The 18,361-nt window shown below is 34.7% G+C and overlaps 3 protein-coding genes across 5 annotated transcripts; 1 reads left to right on the forward strand and 2 right to left on the reverse strand.

The window, feature by feature from the left end:
- Positions 1–266: 266 nt before the first annotated feature.
- Positions 267–1,760, reverse strand: LOC111006063 (uncharacterized). Its single transcript, XM_022277806.2, has 2 exons — positions 1,402–1,760; positions 267–605 (listed from the first exon to the last, which is right to left on the reverse strand). The coding sequence occupies exons 1-2, from the start codon at positions 1,669–1,671 to the stop codon at positions 489–491; spliced, it is 387 nt and encodes a 128-aa protein (XP_022133498.1). The 5' UTR covers positions 1,672–1,760; the 3' UTR covers positions 267–488.
- A 1,534-nt stretch (positions 1,761–3,294) lies between these two features.
- Positions 3,295–6,103, forward strand: LOC111006681 (3-oxoacyl-acyl-carrier synthase-like protein (Protein of unknown function DUF455)). The gene is made up of 4 exons (XM_022278739.2): positions 3,295–3,535; positions 3,642–3,761; positions 4,634–4,864; positions 5,500–6,103. Exons 1-4 carry the CDS (start codon positions 3,359–3,361, stop codon positions 5,854–5,856), a joined length of 885 nt encoding a protein of 294 aa, XP_022134431.1. The 5' UTR covers positions 3,295–3,358; the 3' UTR covers positions 5,857–6,103.
- A 382-nt stretch (positions 6,104–6,485) lies between these two features.
- On the reverse strand, positions 6,486–17,455 carry LTA3 (Dihydrolipoamide acetyltransferase, long form protein). Of its 3 annotated transcripts, none has more exons than XM_022278234.2 (23): positions 17,155–17,455; positions 15,918–15,974; positions 15,720–15,774; positions 15,608–15,641; positions 15,135–15,181; positions 14,983–15,027; positions 14,763–14,836; positions 14,577–14,646; positions 12,828–13,019; positions 12,682–12,726; positions 12,500–12,573; positions 10,990–11,059; positions 10,304–10,696; positions 9,188–9,248; positions 9,064–9,108; positions 8,886–8,969; positions 8,594–8,670; positions 8,455–8,517; positions 8,052–8,122; positions 7,774–7,834; positions 7,384–7,444; positions 7,226–7,306; positions 6,486–6,844 (listed from the first exon to the last, which is right to left on the reverse strand). In XM_022278234.2, the coding sequence occupies exons 1-23, from the start codon at positions 17,250–17,252 to the stop codon at positions 6,786–6,788; spliced, it is 1,917 nt and encodes a 638-aa protein (XP_022133926.1). In that variant the 5' UTR covers positions 17,253–17,455; the 3' UTR covers positions 6,486–6,785. The 3 variants fall into 3 exon arrangements, with proteins under 3 accessions (XP_022133926.1, XP_022133927.1, XP_087978729.1); XM_022278235.2 differs by having other exon boundaries at positions 15,608–15,638; positions 17,155–17,454; XM_088122603.1 differs by having other exon boundaries at positions 15,608–15,638; positions 15,918–16,007; positions 17,155–17,453.
- Between the last annotated feature and the right edge of the window lie 906 nt (positions 17,456–18,361).

An 18,361-nucleotide genomic window follows, 5' to 3' on the forward strand; every position in this document is an offset into this window, starting at 1 on the left:
GCTTTATTTAACTGATTTCTTTACTCAGAGCACCCTCTTCAAATGAATGAGGCTATAACCTCAAGAAGATGGTTTTCTGCCAAAGGGGGCAGCAGAAATGGTGCTTATCATGGCTCCAGATAAGTTCGATATTCAACATCTGTACATGAATCTGCATTTGAATACTATTAAAATGTGAAATATATCAGTATATTGGTAGATTAGACAAGGAGAGGCCTTAGTGCAACTAAGCTTTTCTTGAAATTATACACAGATCCAACACCTCGTTTGTTTAGAAGAGCAGCCTCTGATTAACATCAAATATTTTTCCTTTGCACCAACCAACCTCAAGGAGACACATTTAATTTAATATGAAGATCATGTTCAAGAATCAACAAAGGGTTGGAAATGACTGTGATATTTAACTTCCGAAACAGATTCTAGCTCTAAAAATGTGACTAACTTTAACATTTATTAAGGAGTAAGGACTGTTCATGGCAAACACAAAACTATATATTGCTGGGATCTTCATCGTCCTCATCGTCATTTGGACGTCTTTGTGGCCTTCTCTCCTTCCATCTTGCCCATGCCCAACTCAAAATTAGAAACCCTCCCAGAGCATATACCTAATGCAAATGAAATGATTCATGTTGCAAGCAAAGAGTTATAATAGCTGAAATGCCAATGATAGAAACAAGTAAAAGAATTAGATAAGGATTCTCTCCTTTATGAACAACTCTGGTACTAAAAATTTTCGTGGCCCGTTCATATATCTTGATCTAATCAAACTTTTAAATAGCTGGTTCATGATTGATGCTCTAACAAGTTTCCAATTCCATAGACAGAAAAATATAGAGCATGGATATAAAGTGAACTTTTAAGTGAATGGATTCTTGAATATATAGCAACACCAGCAGGAGCCCCCTCCTCTTCCTTGTCCATTTTGAACTTCCTCCTCCCTCTCATCACTCTTCCCATTTTCTTCTACTTCTATTTCTCTCCTCTAAAGATACTTTCAAATCCTCGGTTATCAGAAGAGAAATGCAACAGTGCTGTTCAACAGCAACTTGAAGAGACTACCAAGGAACTAGTATTGATAACTTAATTGATAGTAGCTAGTTGGGATAGTAAAATACTGATACAGTTGGAAAAATTCAAGTCTGTGTTGCATTTAGGCTTCTAGACTTGTAAATTGTAAAATTCTATTTGCTCAGCCGGAAAACTCAACCCAATGACTTAGAGAACAAACCTCTTAACTCCCAAACAAGCCAATTAGCTAAACTAATCAAGTATAAGCACAGATTAGGCTGAACAACACAATCATTCCTATTTCTTAGTTGAGTCAAATCCACAAACACCACGGGTGCAATATAGAAGCAAGTTCTGTTTCCCAAAAAACAAACCGAAAACCGAAGTTCAAACCTGCCAGATAACCGCGGGATTGGAAGTCTTGCCGGAGATATCGGCTTCAGCCTCCACCGAAGCGACGGCCACGTCCGCCTTAGGAAACCTCACAAACTCCGGCTTCCGAGCGTCGTCGTTGGCCAAGGCCTCTTGGTTCTGGCCTTCGTCGACCACCGCAGCCGGCGGTTTCTTGGCGTCGAAGACCGGAAGAGGCAATCGGAACTGGAACTTGGGAAGAAAGGAGAACCAGTTGAGGGGGAGGGGGGATTTTGGGGTCTCCTCTGACATTTTTGTGATGTTGGGGAAGAGAGAAAAGACGAGCGAGGCGGATCAAGAAGTAGTAGTAGTAGTAGTCGTTGTCTCGAGAAGCGGCGGATAATACAAAGTTTGTTTTTTTCCCTTCCAAATGAATGTCGTTTTCATCTAACACCAAAATCCCTAGCTTAAGAAATTTAGCCTTGACCTTCGAAATTAAAAATATATATTTTTTCTTTTTGCCGTTTTTTATTTTTATTACAAATATAGGTTAAAATAATATTTTGGTCTATGTGCTCTCAACCTTGGTTCATTTTAGTCTCCGTAGGATAAAAATGTTTACGTCGACAAATATTCTTTTTATAATTAGGGTGTGTTTCTAAGGTGTTTCGAAAAAAGCGATTTTTCTGTATAATTCTTGATTAAGGGAAAAAATTTGAACTATATTCTTTTTGTGCTACTTTTTGTAATTTTTTTATTTATTTTATTTCTTTATGAATGGCAGTATGGTTAAAAATTCTAAAGAGTACTTTTAACTAGTGGTTTGATAAATTTTAAATACAGACAAATATTTAACTAATTTGAGAGGGAATTGCAAAAATAGCACAAAGGAATACGTATTTATGTATATAGCATTGTGTTTAAAAATTTACCAAAATGATAGAAATTACAAATTTATATTATCACATGAAACCAACTAAAAACTATTTTCGTGACATTTTTGGAAAAAAAATCATAAGTGATGATATTTTTATAAACATATATTTATTTTATGCTATTTAGCATACTTTCCTTAATTTTTTAATATTAAAATTTTAGTCTTCCATAAATCTTCTGGAGTAAAAGGTATGAAAAAGATTTACTTCGATCTGAATTTGCATTTTTTCATTATACTAGTAATTGTCCGTGTTTAATACAACAACATATCAGTGAAAATTTTACTAAACAAAGAGTTGTTCGAGTGGTTATTTTCTTAATGAACTTAAATTACCTTAGGCTATAATGAATTAGTCCAACTCAATGCAAATATAAAATATTTTGACAACTTAAATCACCTTGCGTATAGAAGGCAATCCAACTATAAAATATTTATATGGAAATGACGCATTCGTTTGAATTGTAATATTATACAAAAAAAAAAAAGAAAGAGTATTTTATATTTTGGAAAACTATCGGAATGAATATTTAAATTTACTTACACTAAAATATTATATTAAAATTAGAGGCGTTTATATAAATATCATAAAATAAATATGTGTTTTTGAACATAGTATTTGAAATTTGACAAAAATAACAGTCTAATTCATACTCTTAAGGTAAAATATACCAAAAGAAGTCACATTTTGAAAAATAAATATATATTTTTTAAAACAATATTAATTCGATATGGAGTAAAATCTGTCTTCAAATTAATTTTTGGGTGTCAACTTGAGGAATTTCTCAAATAATAAAAAGGAAAAAAAAAAGGATTTTTTGAGTCTAGAAATCAGATGTCTCCAAGGGCCCAACACCTGAAACGGGCTTTAGAAGTTCGGCCCAGCACACTTTAAATCCTCCCGCTCGGCCCAGGTTTCAACCTAAAATGGGCCATATTGCCGGCCCAGTCCAGTTTCAGCCCATCACGCTTCTTTACTCATTGTTGTATAAGAATTGAGATTACGAAGTTTCCTGAAGTTGCGGCCATGGAAGAAGAGGCGGGAGCTTAAGCAGAAGCAGGAAGATGGGAGACGAGACCTTGGTGGAAGCGGCGCTGCGAGTCCTCAATACTTCCGATCCCTACGAGAAGGCCGAGCTCGGCGACTCCGTCGCTTCTCGATGGCTTAGCGGCGCCATTTCCCTCCCTTACGATCCCTCCGTCGATCTTCAGGTCCCCGATCGCCCCGCCAGGCTTTCCGATGTACCAATCCGTCTTCTTCCTTTTCTATTTCTATAATTGTCTGTTGTTTCCAATGGTGTAAGGTTGGAAGATTTTCACTGTTTGAAGTGTTTGAAAATTGTTTCAGGTGAAGTTGGTATCGCCGAGTCTCATGCCGAAGCTGGGCAGGGCCGGGAGCTTACACAGTCGGCAGGCTATTGTGCATAGTCTCGTCCACACTGAAAGTTGGGCTATCGATTTGTCGTGGGTACTTTGCTGTTTATTTTTTCTAATTCCGATTTGTTCTGAATTGTTTATTTGCATGTATGTATTTAGCTATATACTATTGTTATTCGTTATTCTATGTTCTTCTGTTCGATCAAGGAGGGTCCAGAAACCCTAAAACCTTGTTGAATTTTTTCTTTCTTTCTACCTCTTTATGGTCAATGAATCCATTATCTTTTCTCCAATGCTGTTATCGATCTCTTTTGCCCGTCTGAAAGTCGAAATAATATTTAATTCGTGATTTCTTCTCTCTGTGAATTCTACGGTTATGAGCCTCGTTTCTCGTTCCTCCTCGTTAATTTTTTTTATTATTCAGCTGCATCTTCTTACGTACAATCTGTACATTTAATTATTATACTCGTGCCTACTTTTGCTTGTCCCTTCTACTTTCAGTGAAGTCAGTTATCAGTAAATTGTCTGCTTATTTTTTATGCATATATAATTATTCCCATATGTAGTAGTTTTATGGCTTAGACCAGAACGTTGTTAGAAATTTTCATGGGGAGGGGAAAATTATTATATTCTAACTGGTATATAATCTTTCAATTCTGGATAATTTAAGCCGGCAAATTTGAGAGAAAATTTTAAAAACTTTTGAATTTAGTTTTTTTTTTTTTTTTTTTTTTTTAATTTGAGATGAACAAAGAGGGGGAAATTCTTCTATCCGCCCCTGGCTTATAGAAGATTGCCTTGAAGATATCCATTTCATGCTATCAATGAAATTTGTTTCCTATCCAAAAAAACATTCTGGGATACTGCCATTAATCTAATTCTTCACCTAACCTTTCATTGGTTCATCTTGGTAATTCTTTTTAGCAGTGTCTTTATTGACTTGGCTAAGTTCTAACTCTGTAGGACATAATAGCTCGGTTTGGAAAACAAGAAGGAATGCCAAGAGAGTTCTTCACTGATTTTGTTAGGGTAGCTCAGGATGAAGGTAGGCATTTTACACTTCTGGCTGCACGACTCAAGGAACTGGGCTCTTTCTATGGAGCACTCCCCGCTCATGATGGCCTTTGGGATTCTGCTACTGCTACTTCCAAGGATTTATTAGCACGCCTAGCAATTGAGCATTGCGTCCACGAGGTGCGTGCTTGTTTCTTTTCTTTTCTTTTCTTTTTTTGAGGAAGGTGTGTGCTGAGTTTAGGGTAGCATATACTAATGATGAGAATGTAGATCAAGTAAAATTTTCTAGTTAACAATTTTTCTACATCAATGAACCTATAAGATAAGGTGATAGAATTAAGGTTTCATTTCTATTTTGGTCTTTATACTTTTAAATGTGCTGTTTTGGTCCTTTTTTTTCCGTAATTTAATTTTTCCATTTAGTTTAACAGGAATATTAAGTTCTCTTTTTCAAATTTGACACTAGGCTGATGAATATATGTATTTAAAGCAGCCTACAAGATTTCTATTAAATGCAGATAGAAATCTAGCACTCGTGGACTAATATACATCTTTGTATAAAATTGGATCAAAACAACTATAATAAAATAAATCTAGAATTAACTTGTTCATTTTTTATTATTATTATTTTTTTTGAAGTATGGAAAGTGCTTAATAGTACTTCATAAGGCATCTAGAAGAAACACTAAAAAAAAAATACGATGAAAGAAAAGAAGTGTTACTAAGGAAACATCTCATTTAAAATACTCCGAATGCCAAAATTTTGATGCCCATATTTTGATTGACAATCATTCCTGAATACTTTGGATAAGCAGGCTAGAGGGCTGGACGTGCTTCCCACAACCATCTGTCGATTCCGCAACGGAGGTGACGATGAGACTGCAGATTTGTTGGAGAAAGTAGTGTACCCAGAAGAAGTAACCCATTGTGGTGCTGGAGTAAAATGGTTTAAATATCTCTGCGAGAGGTCTGGAAAACTGATGCTGGATGAAGAAGATGAGGCCAATGCAGTGAAAATGGAGGACGAAGACATCATTAACAAGTTTCATGAAATTGTGAGAAACTACTTCAGGGGTCCACTGAAGCCACCATTCAATGAAGCCGCAAGAAAAGCCGCCGGCTTTGGCCCTCGATGGTACGAACCACTTGCTCTCAAAACAGACTCACAATAATGGAAGCAACTTTAACTTCTTTTTTCTTCTTTTTTTCAAACTATTCTTTCTCCAGAACTATATAATTTCGTACTTCTATATAGAGAGAAGGGGTCAGAAATCATTTGTGTTAAAAGATGATGATTTCTTGATACTTTATTTTTTTTATTTTTTTGTTAGAATATAGCATTAGAATTGTTGAAAATTCGAACTTTTAGTGTCTCATTTTGGGATATCGATGAATGCTACCTACTTTAAATGCCCTCCACTCACTTTTTCTGGAATGATTTCTTTAACAAAAATTTAAGGTCTCAACCATGTTCTATTACTGCTATTTTATTTTATTAGAATATAATATTACAATAGTGGAATATTCTAGCTTTTTTTTTTTAAATACACATGGAGAGGTAAAGATTCAAATTCACGACCTTTTGTCGAGTTTAACTAAGTTCAAATTGACATGAAGTTTACCCGAAAAAAATATCTAAGAAAGAAAAAACATTTAAGAAAGAATGAAGCGTTGGGTTCTAATGATACATTAATAAGAAAACACTTACTAACCTTTTAGGTCGAGGTTCAAGTTTCCATCTTACGGTATCATTTACGCTCCATCGGCATCCTTGGTCGAGGTTGAGAATGGGAAAGAGAGATTGATATGGCAATCAAATGGCCAATTTCTTTTATTACCACAAATAGGATGGAGTGATCAAAATGATTCAAAATTTTGTTTGAAGAAAAAGCAATTATTGAAAAAAAAATGACAGGACTCATGCTTTTATACACCATTATTCCTAGGTTGCTTTGTAATGGCACCTTAAAGTTTGGTTCTCTTGAAAACTTTTTGCTGTTGGAAAGAGGCAACAGCTGCATATGAATTGTTCAATCCCAAAATCAAAGGGATACTTTCACATTTTCCGGAATAAAAATAAGGTTTCGAAATCTCGATCACATTACAGTAGCAGTCTCTGGATATTGCTGAAGTTTGCTTGTAATGCTGAGAAGAATTCACCTGCAGAAGGAGCATGTTCAGTAGTTGCCATCAATAACACACTAATTACTCGTTTTTCGTATATAAAGCACTTGAACCAAACTGAACTTAACGACAACCTGCTTCTGTTAACTATGGTAGCAAAGTAAGGGTTTTGCTTATCAAAAGACCACATGAAAAATATTTATCAATTGCCATCAGACTTCATTATTTTGAATCTGCAAACCCGACGAAGATTCACGAAGAACAAGCTATATCCAAGGATGGAAATCATACTAATTTTGGGAATCTCTCCCAGACCCAATAAGAATAAGAAATTTGAGAAGATTCATATCCATCAGGCGTGATATGACAAGAAACAAGAAAATGAAAAGCTTGAAAAAACCACAACAGTTTTCGTACCTCCGACTTTTCCATCAAAAACACGATGATCGGCAGACAATGTCAAATTCATTTTGTTGACGACAACAGGTCTCTCAGTTCCTGGATAAAGGTAAAACCAAAGTTATTTGACTTGTTGTTAGAAGCATCAAGATTTTAAGGTTCAAAAAGTACTGTACCATCATTTCCAGTTACTGGCTCAACAACTTTGTTGCCTCTACCTACAGCAAGAATTCCAGCCTGAAAGACATGAAAATGTAATTACAAGGACATACAGAATGCTCTGCTATTACCAAAGTGTATTAGCCATGTGATATTATTCTCCGAACTAGACCTAATCTAATGCCTGAAAGAAATGGCAGAAACCGATGCTGAAGACTTTTCTTCGGCCAGCCATCCCCCAAGTAACGTAGAAAAGTTTGTGCACATACAGAACGAGAATCACAAATACTAAAATAGAAAAGAACATTTGAAGCTGCCGTTACTAAATCATCATGAATCCAAAGAAAACTACATGCAGAGGTCAAAAAGACATCGACTCCAGAGAGAGAGGATGAATAGAGGAGAACCTGCGGAGGGTTTATTATAGCACAAAAATGATCCACTGGGAACATTCCTAGATTTGAAATGCTGCAGAAAAGTCGTCAATGTAAGTTAGTAATTGATGCTCAACAAAATCCTTAAGCAACAGTGTATGGGTAATTAATAGATGAATCAATTTAACATCATCATGCTATAATTATAGTTTGGCACAATACATATATATTCCTCAGTATTAGATATTGACAATTTAACATCATCATGATACATTCAGTAAATTTGATTCTGATAATATGTACACAATCACCTGAAACTGCCTCCTTGGAATTCATCTGGTTTGAGCTTCCCTGCACGGGCCTTCTCAGCTAACTCCTTGACCTAATCAGATGCATAATAACTGAGAATTAATTAGAAGGCACAAGTACATGTAATTTTACTCGATACGCAGTTTGAAAGTATATATAACAATTAAACAGAATCTAGTTTTGTTGACAGGTATTGGGTGGAAGATTTGAGTCCAGCTGAAAACTTTAAAGGAACTGTTTAAAGCTTCACACTGAAAACTTGAAATGATCGTATGGAGAAACGTATCATAACAATTTATGAGCATGCCTCCAAAGATTCACCATATCATAAATAGTAAAATTCAAGCTCAATGAGGAAGAAATTAAAGAAGTGAACATCTTCAAGTGCTCAAATAAAGATAGTACCTCCGAAGAAATCATTGATACAGTCTTCTGATCAGCATTCCTCACGATTGGAGTCATTAAACCCTACATCAATTTAAATATGTAGTCATTTGCCTGTCTACCGATCTTAAATAACTAATTTTGGAAAAGATATATGCACCTTCTCAGTAGCAACTGCAATTGATATGTCAATAGAGTCGCAAAAAACAACTTCCCCCTTCTCATTGTCCCAATAAGCTGTAATGTGACGAACATTTCAGTTTTGAACAGTTCTATAGTTTCAGGACGGAAACCAATTGCAAAAGCACGCACAATCAACAAAAACTTTTTAAACAGGGATTGATCGCACAATTAGAAATAAAGTAAAATTATACTCTCACAGTCAAGTCTACTGCCAATTGAAAAGAAAATTTTACCACCAATAACATTTTACAAAAATGTGTTTTATTTACCATTTGCTCCAGGCACGTTTCTTAGAGCAACTGCTACGGCTTTGATGACAATATCATTCACGGAAACTTTGACATCATGCTTCTCTGTAGAATTACAAATAATGTAAAGTGGAAAAATGTTGCCAAAAAAGTAAGCCGAAGAAACCAATTAAACCAAGTCATAGTTTATAATCCAAACCTTTAAGATCTTTTCTAAATGAAAGAAGAGGATCCAATATAACATCTGATAAGAAGGGTCAAGAATGTTAGAAGTGGATGAACTGAATTCTAAATATGTAGGTATAGTGCGAAAGTCAAAGCACCTGTGGACAAATATAGATGTGGTGTATTTTGTTTCGACTCCAATAATCTTTTAGCAATCACCTGCAAAACCCATGTTGTATTTACAACGTTGTTAGATATTATAGCAACTTTTAAGCCAAAAGCAGGAGAGGGAAAGGGAGGAAGGAATAATGACGTGTTTTTACTCCTAGTTCAACAGATTACTTCATACAAGGATCAATTAGTCCTATCTTTCTTTCTTCTTTTTTCTTCTTTTTTATTGCTGTTGTTGTCAGTTATACTGTACAACTAGAAATCCTCTCTGGCCTGTTGAACCTTAGTAGGGTCAATCCTACATATCACTAAAATTGAATTCTGTAATTCTGGTAATTATTGAACCCAAGGACCATTTGATGGTGGCCAGGAAGGATTTTAAACCCATGATCAATTGATTAAATTATGTTTATCACAGTGAACAAGGTAATCACTGGATGCAGTTAAACACAGCTTAGTTCACAAGTCAACTGTATCTCATTCTTTAGTGATATTCATAATCATGAGAATTATAGCCTCATGCACACAAGTCCATAACGCTCGTGTACAGCTTGCAACCAAAGAATGTACACTGAGCTGATACACAATACTACTTCAGTTCGCACTTTCAGCGTATTTCCTATAAACTATAATGCACCTCACCTCTTGAGATACATTGGAAGAAATTTTTTGTGTCCTCATTGTAAGCAAGCAGAAGGTATTTTTAGCTTTTGCAACTACAAAATTTCTGATAATGAAGATGGGTGGAAGTGCGAGAGAAGAAAAACACCCTCCCAATGAAAGGAAACCTTTAGATTACAAAGACACACTTCAGTAGGTATTAATTAATGGGGAGGAGTAATTGAAAATATATTTAGGCAAAGAACTCCGTAAAGAAGGTGAGAAGTATTGAAACACCCAGATGCTGTAGATATTCCTCTTGATCTCGTTGAATTTATTCAAAATTGCAAACAATCATTACAAAGCACCGCAAGAAGTTATTGTTTTTTTATTTTGAAAAACCAATTTTCTGTTGGTCGCAGTACTAAATGCTAATCCTGTAGAAAATCAGTCCTGGTACCAAAGAATAAACATGTTACAAAAGGAAATATGAAAGCGTGTACCTTGCGAATTTGACTATTAGGTAAATCTTCAAAAGGATCAGATTGCTTTATTGGAGATTTTGATTCCGATGAGGCTGTGGAAGAAGCCTGTGCACGGACGCCAGGTGAGCTTTTCTCTTTGGACAAAGAAGACAAGCCTTTCCCTGATTTAATGGCAGCCAGAACATCCCCTTTCAACAGTGTGCCATGAGACCCTGATGCCTTCAATGATGATGCATCCAGACCATGTTCCGCAATTAGCAACTTAGCAGCAGGGCTTATTCTTGCAACACTACCTCCTTTTGATGTTCCAACGTCCTTTCTAGTAGTACTGTGGGTAGCTTTGTCCTCTTTAATCCCCACACTACTACTAACAGCATTTTTTACAGATTCAATATCTGCAGGATCTTCAACCTTGCCAAACAGACAACTTAACATTACATATCGAGTCAGCAAGAAAAGAGCTGTCCACAATAATAAGAACTTGCAAAGAATTTCTCATACATTAAATATTTTTTTTTTTTTTTGTGTTAAGAAACAGAGAATTTCATTATCAAACTCATACATCAAATATGTTAAAGTTAAAACATTGTGAATAACACTACACCAATCACCAGATACCAGTATAATTTGATTGCATTGGATATAATTTCATCCTCAAGAAACAGCAAAAGAAAGTTATACATAACAGGCATTTTAACACTTACTGTAACTGCAATCGGTTTTCCAACTGCCACGTCCTTTGAGCCTTCAGGTGCTAGTTTCTTGGCCAAATACCTACAAGTTATGTTCCACGAAAATAAATGAGAAGTTTTATGGTAGAAGGAAAAACCCCTCTTATTCTTAACGAGAAAACTATGTAATAGTTCTAACCTTAACTAACAGATAAGAAATAGTTACTACAAAATACGAAATAATCGCTGAATAAAACGAGAAGGCAAACCTATAATTTGGGGGAGTAATTTCCAACTTTCTACTTTTACGTGGTGTAGGCCATCTGGCCACGTAACTTAAAAGATATGTTCACTCCACTTCTTACTGGCCACTTGTTCGTATGTGGAGTGATGGTTTTCTTTCCAACATGATCTTACTAAGGGTCGAGGATTCTGGTTAGAAAGGAAATTATAAATTCCTAGTTATCTGCATAGTTCTAGATTTGATATGTTTTAGCTTTTTGATAGAGTTCTCGTGGCAAGAGTTTTTGTAACTGTTCCAAAATTTCTTTTAATACTTTCTAGAAATCCTTTTTTTGGGGGGGGCTATGAGGATGTTTTATCTGACCCTTTGTCCTCTCGTGCATGGTTCCTCTTTACAATGGATCATTTCTTATTAAATAAAAAGAAAAAAGTAAGTTGTCCAGTGAAATAAAACCCTGAAGAAACGATACTCCTTTGGAAACAACTAGCTTTCCAACAGCAATGTAATCCTGTAGTGCTTTGGTTCAATAGCTTGTTTCTCTCTGAAGAATATTTCATTATTGTTTTGTTATATTTACAAATTCCTTGGTACACCCATAAAGCATTCATTAGGTTCAAAACTGAGCCTACTTTCTACTAATGCATGTAGATTGGCACATTAGGCTTTAACTTCATCATCGTCGGGTTGAATTAAGGGCCTCAACCATACACATGATTATAATCAGCATCACTTAAAAGAAGAAAAGAGGAGAGAATATAGTACTAAAGTACAGTTAAATGATTATAGAACAGCAATAGGCAGAATGAACTGAGCATTAATTTCTACTAATGTGTGTGGGTTAGGTCAATAAGCTTTAACTTTATCATTTCTGGGTGCTGGGTTGAATTAAGTTCCATCAGCCATCATACCCAGTTTCTTTTTCTTAATCATAATCAACAACATAGCTTAAAAGATAAGAAAAGAGTGGAGAAAATAGCACTAAAAAAAAGCTAAAAGATTATATAACGGCAATAGGGGTCAACTGAATTGTTATTAGTTACTTATATTAAGTTACAGAGTTTATCAAATGAAATGTAGGATTTCCAGCATAGAGAAAAATGAAGGAAAGTATGGGGATAACATATCTCAATAGTACGTAATAAATTCCAAGGTACCTAATTTAATCATGTTTACTTGAAAAAGCATATGCTGTCGAAAACTACAAACTATACGAGAAATTTTTATATACGAAAACAGCCAACATGTGCACGAGCTTAAAAGAGAAAATAGGTGAATCTAGAATATGAAGTGATACATTACCCTTCTTCAAGACTTTCAAATTCAAGGGTGGCCTTGTCTGTCTCTATCTCGCATATTACATCACCCACCTCGATCTGATAGATAATTAAGGCAATAAAGTAATCTCAAAATTCACACATCAAATAGAAGTTTCATCAACCTTCCTTTTTGAAAGAAAATTTCAAGAGAAACACATTACAAACCTTGTCTCCCTCTTTCTTTCTCCAATTAGCAATGTTACCTTGGTTCTGAAAGGAACATGGGACCAGCAATCTCAAATTTCAACAGGAGGAAGGAAAAGGAAAAATAAGTCGTTAACCTTAGCAGAGATATAAAATTGATTTATTACCATAGTTGGAGATAAAGCTGGCATCCCAAGTATAATATGAGGGGGAAGTTTCGATGGGTTTATCTCCACAGAACTTGCTTGTGCCCCATCCTCATTTTTGTCCTCTTGACCCCCTACCGTATCATCTTTAATAACAGATGCACCTGATACATCATCGGCAGAGACCCTATGGATATCATCTGGATCCTCAACCTTGATAATGCAATTGGTTAGCCCTAATTAACTTACTGCATAATTGATTAATACTTAAAATAAAATACTTCAAATTTTAAGTGCTTGAATTTGCCATGAAACAGTAGCCAATACAGAAGGACCGAGTGTAGAAGTATACTGTTGTTCCACATACCAAAAGGTAATCACAACGACAGGTACATGAAAAGAAACAGGAGAAAGAGCACAATTTTCATTTATTCCATTCCGACAATTATTCGAAGTATTTGAAAGAAATAACCAACAGGATATTTGAAGACAGTCATGATGATCTGATTTATATTGGTCTAAATTGTCCTTTCTGTCTTCTCTATGAACCTTGATTACCAAGCTGTTCAAAAACATCTCTTCATTTCTTATCTTGCTAGCTGGATATCTGGTCGGGGATGTTTAAATGTTGCTTTTCTGCAGTGCAAATTCAGTCTCCTCTGACAATTTTTTTCCATTAACATTTTGCTTTTGACAAATTGAAAGTACCAGAAGATGGTAGGCTATTGAACCCTTAAGTATGTAATGTCTAACAACTAGTTGGCACAGCAGAGAACAATCACCGTTTATAAGAAAGACAAAATTAAAGAAACTAAGAAAAAACTTTCATTCCTCCTATTAGATACAAACTAATAATAATAATAATAACTTTTGTCCTTCATGCAAAAAAATTATTTAACTTCACCCATTTGCTAGAACTAAAATCAAAACAATAAAAATGGAAAAGGAATTCAGCTTCAAATAAAAATGGTAACAGGTATAAGAATAAAAATACTTCGGAACAAATGCAGAGCAAGACCCCACACCAGCCCCTAAAAATAAATTTAAAAAAATATAAAAGAAAACCACTAACAGCTCCAAACTACATACATACTGATCTTCTTTAGAAGTACCAGTTCTAAGTATTTCACATTGCATAAGAGGGAATGCCTCCGAAATCAGGAGCAGTAGAGGCTGAGAAAGAAACATGGAAGTCATTTCTAGGCCCACGTTCCCCCTACATTTGTATCCTTGTCCTAAAAAGGCGTCTACTTTTTCAAGCAAAATTCTCCACATCATTAACATCAAACCAGTACTTCAAAAGACATGTACCTTTGCAATGGAGCTAAAGGTTCCAAATACACCATTTTATAAAGCATCCAAATTCACAAGAAAGGAGAATTGAAAGCAATAAAAACACAAATCCCTCAGAAGAGATGTATAGCAGTAATGGATAGATTAGTGGTCCATGTTGTTTATCAATTTTCTAGAAAGGATGCACAACTGAGGATGAAGCTAGTAAAAGAACATGAAGTGAGCTCTAAGTTTCACTTCCTCGCGAGTCCATATAATTTGAGTCTTCCAAAATTTTCCAAGGGAATGGCCTTCCAAACAGTTACAGAATGAATACGCAGAGAAAACTTCAAATAAATTTATGGTCCAAACTCTACGATCAAATCTATTGCAGAAAGAGATTACCCCCAGGCCCCCTCAAGATGCAAAGGAAAAGAAAGCATATAGTAGCTCTAATAAAAATATGGACAAATGTTGAATTCTCACAGAAACAATTACCGTGATTGCAATGGGCTGTCCAACTGGTACGTCTTTTGAACCTTCGGGAACCAATATTTTAGCCAAGAATCTGAAAGCCCATAACCAAAAGATATTATGTCTTGAGTATTCAGTCAAATTCAGCTCTACGAATACATTGATGATGAAGTTCGAGATCTAAAATGATGATATAATAATTAATATTACCCCTCCTCGAGACTTTCAAACTCAAGAGTAGCTTTGTCAGTTTCAATTTCACACAGGACATCGCCAACTGCTATCTGTCATGTTAAGAAGATATGTACAGCAACTGGTGTTAACAAAGAGTTTTCACTGTTGAAAGATGAACTTTCACTTTCATCAGTCATCTTTAAATCACACAGTCACCAATAATACAGGTTAATCCATAGAAGGATGTTAAACTGACCTTATCCCCTTCTTTTTTCCTCCATTTGGCAATATTACCTTGATTCTGTGGAAAACAGAAATAATTTGTTAATGAAGGAGAATAATAGTGGGGGTGGGGGAATCAAAAAATAAAAAGTCAGCTACTCATAAGTTCATTTTGGAACCTCTTACCATTGTAGGCGATAATGCTGGCATTTCAAGGACCGCATGTGAAGAATCTGAAGTCATAATCAACTTAGAATCAGAAGATAATCTATTGACACAACTCACAGGATCCAAAATCTTGTTAAAATAACATAAACCAAGATATGTATAATCATGCATTGAGCAGCATTCACACGACCTAAGCATTTTAATTTCTAGGACTTCTACAAACAATTTTAATAATGACCTTGACCCAAGTTCTCAAAGTGATGTTACAAACGTCATAGAAGCAAAAGATCACGTATACAATTTTCCATTTTCCATCGTCCTATCAATCCTCTGAGCTAAATACTAACGGGTTCTGAAGAATTTCAAACTACCAACAATTATGATAGCAAGAAGAAGATTATACCATAACAAAAAATATGCCTCTTATAACATAGACCTTAAGTATTTCTGCGTTGGAAACTAGGATAAATAACACAACAAATAGATGATACCTGTGGATGAGAAAAACCTGATACTAACTGGCTGCTGAAAATGAAACAAGGTTACAGATTAGAGAATAATTCAACTGAACAAGCAAAAATCTTATCCACCTTGAAGGCTAACCTCTAAATGCAATGTTCGACCACAAGCTCCAGTGAAAAGAGAAAAAGACACAGGCCTATCACGTTTATTTTCAGTTGGTGAGTCAAAATGTTGAGAAATAAGGTGAAGTGTAAAAAGATTATGCCAACAACATTGCCTGGTATAATTATCTGGGTTAGTTTCTGGATAAAACAATTACAAACAGTAGGATATGCAAACCTAAAGAGGGGGCCATCACCAGCAACAGAAAACCTTTGTACATTCCAAGTGCTACACCTGCAAGTCCATGCTCACACAATTACGAAGTTCCTACAGAAGAATAGATAAATTTTCATGACAGTAATAGCATCCAATTTTCACAAAAAATCAAAGATTTTGGAGAAAAACTATAAAATAAGTGTCATTTTGATGTCATTTGGTACTCATCAGCCCCTGAATTTTGTAGTCTCAGCAATTAGAAATGATAGAAGCCTCCATTTCTAGATGCACTCAGCATCATAAAAGGTTGTGACGTTTGTTAGTTTTGGAAAATAATTCTTCAACAAGTAAAGATTTACGTCAGGGCATGATTAGGGAAACCAATTCTAGGGTTAGAAGATTTAAGAAAGGTTGTGTTATTTGTAGGCTTTCAAGTTTTTATCTTTACAGTTTTTTATAAATTTGCTATAGTTAACAATTTTCTGATTCTTAGATTCAGACTGGCAGTAGAACCATATTAAGTTTTTCAAAATGTTACAGGACAGTTGCATGTAGAAAATCTGACCATATAAGTTGACCTGTATTTACGTTTCAGAGTTGCACTAGAAGTATTAGGACGCTTAATAGTATTAAGTATTAAGCGTCCAATTAAGGCTTAAACTTCTATCCATGTCTTTGCTCTTCTCTGTCCACTTTTTTTGGACAATAGAAGTACGGGCAAGTAACAAAATTGAAGATGACTTTTTTGTTTTCTTCCATAGTTCCCAGCTCCAAGGACGGCAGAGGGAGTGGGAGAGATTTGATGAGCTAATTTATGAAAATGGTGCGCACTAGACAATGCCGTAGAAGATCTTCAAGATCCTTGCGGTTCTAATCAGCAGCTTGTAGGCCTCAGAACAACGGAAAAATAAACACTTTATTATAGGTCATGAAGAAATATTGAGTGTGTCAGTTACTGGAGCTAAGCAAGCCAATTCAGCATTTAGAACTCTTCCTCAGTCCTTTGCGATTGAACCAAACTGACATTTGACATAACTAGACAACACAAGCACCAGCTCACCAGCTTAAAACATTCAATCAAACGAAATTTCTCACAAAATCAATCATAATATCAAGTTTCGCACAGCTACTATACAGCAAGTCCACACAGAAACAAACAGGTCGCGTAGAAATAGAAAACGACTTCAACCAGGAAGATCGAGCATATACAATAAGAAACTAAAATCAATCAATCAATCACAAAGTCCAAAAGCCGTACCGAGAAATGTATCTGGAGGAGGTAGGTGAAGACGAATAGAAAGCTCGGAGCCGAGCTCGGAGAAGAGAAACCGGATCCCGGAGCCGTTGAAGCGACATATTGATCCTCCTTCAGAGAAAGATTCAGATGCAGAAATCGTGCAATGAAGTTGTAAATATGAAGAGAACAAATTGGGGGACCGCAATGCCGGAGCTCGGAGCACAATCGCCGGACGGCCGGTTGTGAAAAGAACTTCAAATTGAGTTTGATTCTATGAACGGGAAATATAACATAAAGTTTTTTTTGTGTTCTAAATTTGTAATTCTAATTACGAGAATATGTTCAGAAAAATACTGAAGGGGAAAAAGAATTACCTCCTTTTCATCGTGCACGAGGATGTTAGTCTTTTTTTTTGTTTTTGCTTATATGAGAGTGAGGCTAGTTTTTATATATTTATTTATTTAAATACTATTTTGTTGACTCTATTCTCATATTTATTTATTGTTCCCCATATTTTTAAAATATGTATTTTGGTTATTATACATTAAAAAAAAAAAGGTCGTTTTAGTCTATATTTGCGAAATTTTAACACAAATTATATGCATAGCGCAAACTCGTTAACATAAAATCATTGTTGCATTTTGAGAAATATAACGAGTGTAGTATCATGTTGAAATTGTTGTAAAAATTGGTACTTATGTCTAATCAAAAAATCGTTTTTTAACGGTCTAGAGACTACAAAATATATTCTGAAAATACCAGGGATTAAAATGAATTAGAGTTGAGACTATATTTACCAAAATGAACTAAAGTTGGAAATACAGCAACTAAACAGTATTTTAACTTTTTTTAAAATAAAATATAAGAAGTTTAAAAGTTTTTGTTTTTTTTTAATATAAGATATAGGAGATTGTGAATTTATAATTTGTTTTACATATAAAACATTGAAATTAAATTATTTTAGGATTTGTTTGATAATGTTTTTTTTATTGTTTATTTCCGTTCTCTTATATAATGTGAAAAACATCAATATATTTTCCATTTATATTTTTAAGAAACTTTCCAAAATTATATGAAAATTTTGAAAACAACTATTAAGTTTTCAATTTAAACAAAAATAAAACTATTAAAGATTAAATATAACCTAACAAATTATAATATTTATTTTTAAAATTAACTTCCATATAAATTTTTTATTTTTTATTTTTTAAATGTAAAACTTTACAAT

This window comes from Momordica charantia (assembly GCF_013281855.1).
Source record: "Momordica charantia cultivar OHB3-1 chromosome 4 unlocalized genomic scaffold, Mcharantia_2.0 BLBB01000004.1, whole genome shotgun sequence".
Classification (NCBI taxonomy): domain Eukaryota; kingdom Viridiplantae; phylum Streptophyta; class Magnoliopsida; order Cucurbitales; family Cucurbitaceae; genus Momordica; species Momordica charantia.

What these genes read in the sequence shown, in the direction of transcription:
- LOC111006063 (XM_022277806.2), bottom strand. Translation starts at nt 1,671, where the DNA reads ATGTCAGAGGAGACCCCAAAATCCCCCCTCCCCCTCAACTGGTTCTCC. An exon ending in ATCCCGCGGTTATCTGGCAG is followed by an intron (nt 606 to 1,401) that starts GTTTGAACTTCG and finishes CATTTGCATTAG; the next exon opens with GTATATGCTCTGGGAGGGTT.
- LTA3 (XM_022278234.2), bottom strand. Translation starts at nt 17,252, where the DNA reads ATGTCGCTTCAACGGCTCCGGGATCCGGTTTCTCTTCTCCGAGCTCGG. An exon ending in TTGCAGTTGCTACTGAGAAG is followed by an intron (nt 8,518 to 8,593) that starts GTGCATATATCT and finishes AAATTGATGTAG; the next exon opens with GGTTTAATGACTCCAATCGT. An exon ending in GCCAGTAACTGGAAATGATG is followed by an intron (nt 7,307 to 7,383) that starts GTACAGTACTTT and finishes ACCTTTATCCAG; the next exon opens with GAACTGAGAGACCTGTTGTC.
- LOC111006681 (XM_022278739.2), top strand. Translation starts at nt 3,359, where the DNA reads ATGGGAGACGAGACCTTGGTGGAAGCGGCGCTGCGAGTCCTCAATACT. An exon ending in GGGCTATCGATTTGTCGTGG is followed by an intron (nt 3,762 to 4,633) that starts GTACTTTGCTGT and finishes CTAACTCTGTAG; the next exon opens with GACATAATAGCTCGGTTTGG. An exon ending in TTGAGCATTGCGTCCACGAG is followed by an intron (nt 4,865 to 5,499) that starts GTGCGTGCTTGT and finishes TTGGATAAGCAG; the next exon opens with GCTAGAGGGCTGGACGTGCT.